Source organism: Myotis yumanensis, unplaced genomic scaffold, assembly GCF_028538775.1.
Source record: "Myotis yumanensis isolate MYYU_CA2020_CCGP unplaced genomic scaffold, mMyoYum1.0.hap1 SCAF_9, whole genome shotgun sequence".
Classification (NCBI taxonomy): domain Eukaryota; kingdom Metazoa; phylum Chordata; class Mammalia; order Chiroptera; family Vespertilionidae; genus Myotis; species Myotis yumanensis.
In genome coordinates, this window is record NW_027223760.1 from 7,307,490 (window position 1) to 7,317,935 (window position 10,446).

At 45.0% G+C, this 10,446-nt stretch overlaps 1 protein-coding gene and 1 pseudogene across 1 annotated transcript in view; one reads left to right on the forward strand and one right to left on the reverse strand.

Annotated features, from left to right (window-relative positions):
- SAMTOR (S-adenosylmethionine sensor upstream of mTORC1) overlaps positions 1-6,883 on the reverse strand; it is a 137,459-nt gene extending 130,576 nt beyond the window's left edge. The window contains exon 1 of the mRNA XM_070423749.1: positions 6,645-6,883. Within this exon, the coding sequence (XP_070279850.1) occupies positions 6,645-6,804 (160 nt within the window). The 5' untranslated portion in view covers positions 6,805-6,883. The remainder of the gene's footprint in view (positions 1-6,644) is intronic.
- Positions 1,359-1,479, forward strand: LOC139017117 (small nucleolar RNA SNORA51; annotated as a pseudogene).
- Positions 6,884-10,446: the final 3,563 nt, after the last annotated feature.

The following is a 10,446-nucleotide window of genomic DNA, read 5'->3' on the forward strand; positions in this document are numbered from 1 at the left end:
ATGTGGAATTAAGACTGCGATCCACTATATGTGTTGTTACATTCTTTCCCCACAAAAAAGGATCTACACCAATACTTTTATTTTTACTGTATCTTTTGAAATGTAAAACATTCCCTCAAAAAATGCCTTAATACAAAGAAAACTAAAAATAACAAAATCAAATAACTATAATACTATGTGCCCTTAAATGAAATGACTGTTTATCAGTCACATTTCCCTTTATCTTTTATTGTTACTGATTATTAAACTCTTTTCATTTTTTTCATCTGCTAGAATGGCAGTTCACTAACATTACATTCCTTCATTTTTAGACCTTTTGGGTTTAGTTTAAAAGTATCTCTAATTCAAAAGATTTTCCCTTTCTCCAATTATCTTGTTTTAGGTGTCTGCTAAAGAAAAACCCATTACAAATATATTGTTCAGCTGATCCTGAACTACTAATCTAACTCACCCTTTGTCCCAAACTATGAAAAACAATTTCAATAATCAACAAGAATTAAACATCTAAACTTGGCTTTGTTGTTGAGTCTTAAAATGCTGCTCAAAGCAGCTAATCTTTGTAACACAATTTTTTCCGGATTTAGTCTTCAGAACCAACCTATCCTGTGTTTTCCTTTTCTGCTTCAGTATCAGTCTTGTTTGTTTTAACTACTTTGTATTGTCAGTGCTATAAAAAACATGATTTTTTTAATGAAGAAAAGTAGAATAAAGATCAGCCATAATCTCATGACCTTGAGAATACTTACCACTGTTACCAGGTTAACATGTATTTTTATTTCTCTCTGATTAATTAATAAACTGCATGGGTTTATGTGATGAATTGCTTTGATCAGTTTGGCATATAAAATAAGTAAATTTATGACTAAATAAATTGATGAAATTTGCTAAAGTAAATATATTCACAAGACAGGTTAAAAAAATCAAAACTAAATGGAATCGAGATCATACTTTCATTCCTAACAACCACAGCCTTTACATTTTCTTGGAATTTTTACTTGGATACTTTAATTTTGGAAAAAGAGAAGATGCCAAGCATAATAACATTCATTAGAGTAACAGAATTATGTGACTAGTGTTTCAGGATAAGAAGCTAGGAAAATTCCAGGGCAGGAGGAATGGGGAAACTGAGACAGGAAAGTTAAAACAAGGCCAAACAGTGTGGGCAATTTGCAGCTGGCCTACAGATAACAAACCATTATCTTCCTCACCAATTATACATGAGAGCAAATGGTTAAAAATGCCTCCGTAAGAATGAAGGAAAGGAGGGCGAAAGGAGAAAGGGAAAAGGGGCAGTTTGATTTTTTAATCTTAACAGAGAAGCCAGCAGTCTCGGGGTGTGGCAAGATAAAATTGCCAGTTGCTTCTTACAAATTCTGGGAATAAAAAGGTATCTTGAAATAGGAGGCAGAGTAAACTTGCCCCATATACACCTCAGCTCAGGCTCTCTGCCTGGTTTGTATTGTGAATGGGGAGACATTGAGGGGAAAAAAAGGTATCTTGAGACTTAATCTATACCAAGATATTCAGCAAAGGAATCTTTGAAACCTATACACAGGAGAGTATATAACTCCTTGGACCTGCATCAGACATCTCTTTTTCAGATTAGCCAGAACAGTCCATCTACGCTCTGAGCTGGAAGAAATGAAATAGATTTGCTTGCCTTGCTTCTTTAATAATTTTGCTTGCTTAAATTGCTTTAATAAACTGGCTTATCACAATGCAATCAACTGGAGTTTTGTCGTTTAAATTCGTTTGTACGAGAGGACAAGAATTGAAGTTGGGGACAACCCTCTCCCTCCAACGCTGGGGGCTGTCCCATAACACCTCTCCACTTCTCTGGTGTCTGTGAGAGGTGCCTGTAACTAGGATTATGGGGAAAAAATCATACAAAAACAACTGAAAATATACATGGCCCCACTACAGTTCTCAGTTAGTTATGAAAAGCAAAACTAGCTGTTTCTTAATAAAAAGCTGTCTACAACTCTTATATTTAAAATATTTTTTATTTACATGGAGGTCATATTTTTAAATTCTGTATAGCAAAGACAGAAATCACATATCTGCATACACTCAATCTAAAAGACTGTCCCTTATCTACAAATGGCTGACACCAGAAACACTCCTTCTCATCACTACTGCTAGACATTTCCTTACCATTTCCTCTTGGCAACTTCAGATAACAGCACTGCCTGAAACACTAACTTTACCTCCAATTCTCACTTTACTCTGATACAAACTGACAAAGGACCTTTAATTAGCGACACAAGATAGGCAGTAATATGGAGTAGAGAGGGGAAAGAGGTCAAAGAAAAGAGTGCATTAAACCTATTTGCTGGTCTTTACCACTAGCCTAGCCACTATCCAGTACCCCAACACTGCTCATTACCATCAACAAGCATCAGTTGCACAAATGGATTGGGAAGGGTGAAGGGAAATCTTTTTCTACCACAGCAGGAAAATCTTATTTTCATTCTTATTCCTGCTTCATTTGCAATTCCACTACAGAAATAAGAGAAGGAAAAATTATATATCCATTATATATCATTATTCAGTGCTCATTCTTGTCCTTACTATCCAATAAGTGTTTTGCCGCCTTCTTCATTCTATCCCAATTTATTTCCTTCCCTGCAATCTCTTCCCAAAGAGATTGCAATCTCTCGCACAGCCTCAGCTCAGCTAATCATACCTATCCAATGATTGCCTCATTCCCATCAATTTATATCTTTTTACCTAACACAAATTCTAGGGCCACTTTCCTATTTCCCATTTTCCCTCCCATTCCACCAACATTTGGAGTCACAATTAGGCTTGGAATTAAGAAGAAAAGACTATTATTCCCATAAAATATGTACAGTGCTAATTATGTGCTATCCAGACTTCAAGGCAGTTATTTTAATATTTAGGGGTTCAGTTCACTCGCGCAGAGGAAGGAATTAGTTTAGGTCACCACTCCAAAATCTGGCTGACAAATTTCCAGGCCCCAAAATAAGGATTCTGGAAATGTACATTTGAAATGGAACAGTGTTTTCTAAAAGGCACTCAGATGAGGCTACTGATGAGCCGTGCCTGGGAATCAATGATAAATGCTAAGGCTCCTTCTAGTCTAACATTCCAAGATTCCAAGCTGGAATCTTCCCTGCATTTTCTGATAGGCATCTATATATATATATCTACATATATAAAAGCCTAAGTGACTGTCTGACCAGTAGCTATGACGCACAATGACTACCAGGGGGCAGATGCTCAACGCAGGAGTTGTCAAGTTGCAGTGACTTGGCAGCTGTGGTTCTCAGGTGACGCACCCGGAACCAGAGAGGAGGGAGCCCGATTCCGGGGTGCATCACATCACCCGAGAACCACCCTCTTGCATTCCGGGACCTCTCAGGGGATGTCAAAGAGCCAGTTTCGGCCCCACAGGCCAGGCCGAGGGACCCCACCAGTGCACGGATCCATGCACTGGACCTCTAGTATTGTAATAAAAGGAGTGTAGTTTCCAGTTATTATTAGAGGTTCATGTATGTTACTGATTAAGTAGGCCTGTGTAAAGCACCTAAGCCCCATTTATATTACTTTATGACCATGGCTGACTTGCAAATGAACATATACAATGTATGTACACAGACTGGGGACCATCAGTATTATAACAATAGTAAGACCTCAAAGAAAAAGAATGAAAATTGTCATCAGATTTTTTTCAAATCACAACTAAGATTTGACCTACCTATCAGAAATAAAGGTAGGAAGGCATGCTCATTGGGATCTTTAATTTTGCTAGTTCACTGATGGGGCTTTGTTTATCACTGGAATAAAGCCTAGAGAAGTCTAGATCATTGGTGAAATGCAGGACATAAGATACCTAAAGAACAGTCTCATTCAAAGGTTTACAGATTGCCAGGACTTTACCTGCTCAGAAGCACACCAGATCATTCACTTATGAACTACACCAGAGGCCTAATGCACAAAATTCGTGCAAGAGTAGGCCTTCCTTCCCCCAGCTGCTGGCACCGGCTTCCCTCCCGCACCCGGGCTTCCCTCCGGCCGCCAGCAGGCACCCGAGACCCAGGCTTCCCTTGCAGCCCTGGCTTTGTCCGGAAGGTCGTCCGGAAGGACGTCCAGTCTAATTAGCATATTATGCTTTTATTATTATAGATAGATGTACCTATTTTAATTCTAGTAATTTCCAATTACCAATTCTCATTATAACCAGTGTTCCCTTGGTTAATATTCAAGCTTATAGACATGTTTCAACACGTGGAAACTAAGCAAGCATAAACAACACTTGAAAACATTAAACATTAGCAGTGTGTTAAGTGAAACTATGCATTTATGAATAATAAAATTATTATTAAAAGGTAAACATGGAAATTGAATTATATGCTAGTCATTTTTTTCTTTAAAAGATATACTTCCTTAAATTTGTACAATAGCATTATAAGTAAAAGGAAAGTGTCCATTTATTCATTTCCTTATTTCACCAAACATCAAAATCTGTACTGAATCTGTACTGAAAAACCCCCAACATATATATATATATATATATATATATATATATATATATATTTTGTTGTTGTTGTTGTTTTGTTTTGTTTTTATTGCTTTCAGAGAGGAAGGGAGAGACAGAAACGTCAATGATGCTAGAGAATCATCGATCAGTTGCCTCCTGCAGGCCCCACAATGGGAATGGAGCCCACAACCCAGACATGTGTTCTGACCCAGAATCAAACCCTGACCTCCTGGTTCATAGGTTGATGCTCAACCACTGAGCCACGCTGGCCAGGCCTGAATGCCATTATATAAGTTCATTCTCTGAATATCAAGAATGGCTGCTATGGTAAATACTCATTTTATTGAATAAATTGTGGGTTGTAGTTTAAAACATTCTTTAAAAAACAAATTTCAACATAACTATACCTGATGTCTCTATTGCTATCTACTAAACAATAACTGTAGGCCATCTTTGAGACTATTATTTAAGTAGCTATATAAAAAAACTAGACTTGAGTTGCCAAGGAATAAAACTTTGACTTTAAAGAGTTTGAAAAATAAAACATATCTCAACTATATTCAAAGGAACAAAGACACTTAGTATTAATCTTCTAGATCAACATGATCTTACACGACTGTTTCATCAACTCATAATTTTGCTCCTAATGCTAAATTAAGTATAAGATCAACACCAGAAGACTGCCAACTTTTCAGTTTGCAATTAAGCTAAATCAATAGCAAGTAGAGTTAGTTATCCCTCATTTTGATCTTTAAAACTTCTCTTGAGCATAAGGAAAAACTGAATTTTCAGTCAGTGTATTATGATAAAACTCGAGACCTGGGGCACGAAATTCATGGGGGGGGGGGGTCCCTCAGCCTGGCCTATGCCCTCATGTCCGGGAGCCCTCAGGGGATGTCCAACTGCCCTATGGAAGCACACTGACCACCAGGGGGCAGCTCCTGCGTTGAGCGTCTGCCCCCTGGTGTTCAGTGAGCGTCTGCCCCCTGGTGTTCAGTGCCAGATTGGTCAATCCAACGTCTGGCCGAAATCAGCTCTCCAACATCCCCCAAGGGGGTCCCGGATAGCGAGAGGGCGCAATCCAGGCCAAGGGACCCCACCAGAGCATGGTCAGGGCTGGGGAGGAACTCGGGAAGTTGTCCAGCCAGGGAGGGGCTGCAGGAGGGCCACAGGGTGTGCCTGGCCCACCTTGCTCAGTCCCCATCAACCGGACCCCAGCAGGGAGCTAACCTACTGATCGGAGCATCTGCACCCTGGTGGTCATGGAGGTCACAGGGAGCCATTGAGCAACCTTAGCATATCATTAGCATATTATGCTTTGATTGGTTGAACACCAACCGGACACTTAGCATATTAAGCTTTTATTATATAGGAGAATAGCTCTGTAAATTAGCCTATGTTTAAAAACGCCAAGAACAACTGTGGGCCCCACTATAAACACTCCTCAGGCACAAGCAAAGCCACGAAGACTTCTTCCTTTGCTTATCATGTCCCACAGGAGGGTCCCAGCCTGCGGCTTCTCCAGGGCCGTGTCCGCGGGATGCTGAGTCCAAAGCTAAGCCGTTTTGAGAACCTGCCCCAGACCTCTGTCCTCCGCCTAAATAAACACGAAGATCAGACATCCGAAGTCCAGGGAGTGTGGGGCGACGCGAAGTCCAGGCAGCTAAGCGGCTGCTGACTCGGAAGCCCTGCAACCCGGGAAGCTGGGTCCGGGCCCCGCCACCCGCAGGAGCGAAGCCCGAGGAAGGCGGCTCCCGGCAGCAAACCCCATAGGCTGGTCCAGCGCGGCTCTCGGCTTCCTCCGTCCGCCTCCCTAGAGGCACTTGACCTGCGGTCGTGGTTCCCTTCCCGTCTCTCCAACGAGACCTCCACGCCCCCGTGAGGGTGTAGAGCGAGGCCCCACTAGGGGCTGGGACCGGGTGGGGGCGGGGCTGAGAGCTCGCTCAGGCCTGGAGCTCCCCAGAGGGGCCCGTGGAGAAGGGGTCCGGGCCTGGGCGAGCGGCGCTGCCAGGGACTGACGTTCAGCACCTTCGGGTAGGAACGGGGTCCCCTGGAGGAGAGGGCAGAGGTGGTACAGGGCTGGGGCCAGGAGCCCCCTCTCCCCCCCCACCTCCCCCGCGGTCCCCCCTCGGCTGTTTACCTTCCCGGTACTTCTTGCGGAGCCGCCGGTGGACGCTCTTCACCACCCCGGACAGCTTCTCCTGCTCCCGCTTCCGCTCCTGCTCCCCGAGCGGCGGAGGGCTCGCGGGCCCTGCCCCGTGTTTGCGAACAGCGCCGTGGCCGCCGGCCCCGAGCTCCATCTCGCCGCCGCCGCCCCTCGGCCCGCGTCGACGTGCTCCCGCCGCAGGAGGTGGGGAAGGAGGCTGCAGCGGGGGCGGCCGCGGAAGGAGGCCGCACGGCTCGGGCCGCGGCGCGAGTGCGGCCCAAGGGCAAGGCTCACCCAGACGCGCGGAGCTGATTGGTGGGCTGCGAGGGCTGGGTCAGACGGACAGGGCCACGAGCCAATGAGAAGGCTGCAGAGCGCGGGGGCGGGGGGCCTCTGGGCGGGGAGCAGCTGAAGGAGGCGGGACGGCCAAGCTGAGAGCCGCTGAGCGGTGGGAGCAGCGAGCCCCACCCTCCTCTGCTCTCCCGGCCCCCCGGTTTTGTGGGCATGCGCTGTGAGGAGACCCGGAGGGGAACTGTGGGCCACGCGCTTGCGCGTCTGAGTTTGCTTAGTTCTGACGTCACTCTGACGTCCACCTCCTGCCAGCATATTCGGGTGTGACGACGCTGGGGGTCTACCGGAGCCCGCGCTGCACCCTGTCCTGGCCTGAGCGTTTTCATTGGCGCCAGGAGAGGTATGGTTTCCAATGCGGATTTAGTAAGCGGGCTGGCCATTGCTAATGGCTCCAGGGTCAGTGCGGGTGAAAGACGCGAAATGGGGAAAGGAGAGGACCAAGGAAAGCGATGGAAGATGAGGGGAGCGAGGGAAAGAAAGATGGAGAAGCAAGAACTTTTACGGTGTCTCTGGTATCACAGGAATCCTGTCCTGCGTTAATGTGCATCAGAACTCTGACGCTTTATTTATTTTTTCTTTTCTCTTTTTAGATTTTTTTTTTAATTTTTATTTTTAGAGGAAGGGAGAGGGAGATGTGGTCCAAAAGGGGCCACGTGCTAACCTGACTAACTCAGGGAAGGCCTGTGTGGCGGCCTGAAAATACAACTTTTTAATTGAAGGCAGTCTATGGCAGATAGGCATGTCCTGGGCTAGATTCTTCCCTGACAAGTCAGTCTTCACCTTAACTAAGCCTGTCTGTTGTCTTTTGCATCTATGATAAGATACCTTTGGAATGTCGGGGTAACTGGTAACTTCCCCTTTTCCGGACCCCTCAGGTCACAACCAATGTCCTTGGCGCCAGGACTGGCAACCACAATTTCCTTCATTGCTATTGTTATCGTGTTCATCGTTGGCTGTTAACTATCCTGTACTCACCTATGTGACAGAAGCGTGCGTCTACTTACTTTTTATCAAATCCCAGAGGCCCCGCCCCCTTTGCTTTCTCCCACCTCCCTAATCTATCACCAGTGGGTTTCATGTAGCCCACTTACCTCTCTTCCTTTGATTGCAATGTAGAAAAATAGGTGAAAAACCACCGTTCTCCCAAACATTATCCTAATGTGCTGAGATTCTGCTTTCCCGCAGTTGTCAATAGTTTGGCTCAAATAAACTCACAAAAATTCTTTACAGGTTTGAATGTTTTCTTATGTGAACAGAGAGAGTGGAACATCATGTGAGAATGGAACATTGATTGGCTGCCTCCTTTAAGCCCCCTGCAGAGGACTGAGCCTGCAACCCAGGCAGGTGCCCTGACTAGGAACCAAACCTGCAACCTTCCCTTGCGCAAGGGGGCGGGGATGCCCACCCTGCTGAACCACATCAGCCAGGGCAGAACTCTGAACCCTTTTAAAGTTGACTTGGGTGAACCCCTGCCCTTTACATTGGTGGGGTAATCTATGTGGAGCGTGCCTAAGTATGTTTGGCAACTTGTTCCTCCCCTACTCCTCCTCTTTCTCCCCTAGGAAGCTCATGGGGAATGTGGTTGCTGACTTCTGTACCAGAAAGGTGGAACACTGCTCTGCAAAGAGAAGTAGACTCTGCAATTAGTTCTTCAAGTGGTACTGAGGCTGCTGCAGAGAGTCGATGGCTGAGAGCTCTTAATGAATTGTGTTAGGTTGCAACATATTTCTCCACTACAGTTGTTGGTTACATCTGTGAACCCTGAAAAAGAGGGTACCTACTCGGAAGGCCTCCTGGTGGCTACCTGGGCTCCACTTAAAGCAAAACAAAGCAAACAAACAAAAACAGAGTTTAGCAACCATTTCTATACAGGGTCCTCTCGTGCATACGGCACCTTTGGGAGAAGCCTACACTGTGTTTCTGCCATCTGAGCCAGCCCTTACAGAGGAGTTCCTGGAATCCTATTTCAACCGGTAGAACTGAGACATTCCCTGTCTAATTGGCGCTCTGCAACTACCGTATTTTTCCATGTATAAGACGCCCCCACTTTTCCAACCCAAAATTAAGAAATCAATATTTTAAACATTTTGCTGGTTTTCCCCTTAAGGCCTTATTCTTTTTTGGCATCTTAAGGAGTTGTTCTTCCTGTTTTCTCCACTGTCTGATCATACACTCAATGGGAGGAGGTCCAAATTGTCTCTCTGCAGCTCTATTTCCATGCTCTTTTGCATAACTGATTACATTTAGTTTGAATTTTGCAGAGTAAGACAATCGCTTACCGGTAAATATCTTTATTTTTTGATGTATTTATGGGCTCAGAACTCTCCAGTCCCTGTTGGATCTGGGCACTCTCCACCTCCACCTCCAATTATGGCATCAGCTGACGTCAGGGATTGGAGGAAGCCTGTTTGACAAAGTATGGGCAGCTGCACACCCGCACGGCTCCTTCCTCCGCTGATCTCCATGTATAAGATGCCACTCAATTTTCAGTCTAACGATTTTAGAAAAAAATAGCGTCTTATACACGGGAAAAAAATACAGCGTATCCCAACAGCATCATCACTGACCAATCAGAGCAGTTCCATTCTGACCAATTAAGACAGTGCCTTTTTTACCAAACTGGGAGGATTTGGAGGCCTCATTTGCATAAGGTTGGACTAATCAGGGACCAAGGGTGTGGACATCTCTTCATAGAAATCAGCTTCCCTCTGGCGCAGGGAGCGTGCTTTCCTTTATCACGAGACTGAAGACTGCATTTCCCTAGACAGAGCTGAAACACTGAAGACTTCTCACTGGAGTGAATCAAGGCAGAGCACACTGGTGCAGAGTGGAGTGGACCAGAGCAGGTGGAACAGACCACAGTAGAGCAGAGCTGTCAGGGGTGGGCAAACTTTTTGACTCGAGGGCCACAATGGGTTCTTAAACTGGACCGGAGGGTCAGAACAAAAGCATGGATGGAGTGTTTGTGTGAACTAGTATAAATTCAAAGTATGTCCTCTTTTGAAAGGTGTCTAAAAGAGGACATACTTTGAATTTATATTAGTTCACACAAACACTCCATCCATGCTTTTGTTCAAAAGAGGACATTCAGAAAGCCAAGAGACATATGAAAACATGCTCAAAGTCACTAATCATCTGAGAGATGCAAATCAAAGCAACAATGAGGTACCATCTCACACCTGTCAAAATGGCTATCAACAACAAATCAACAAACAAGTGCTGGAGAGGATATGGAAGAAAAGGAACACTTCTGCACTGCTGGTGGGAATGCAGACTGGTGCAGCCACTCTGGAAGACAGTATGGAGTTTCCTCAAAAAGCTGGAAATGGAACTCCCATTTGACCCTGTGATCCCACTTCTAGGAATATATCCCAAGAAATCAGAAACACCAATCAGAAAGGATATGTGCACCCATATGTTCATAGCAGCACAATTCACCATAGCT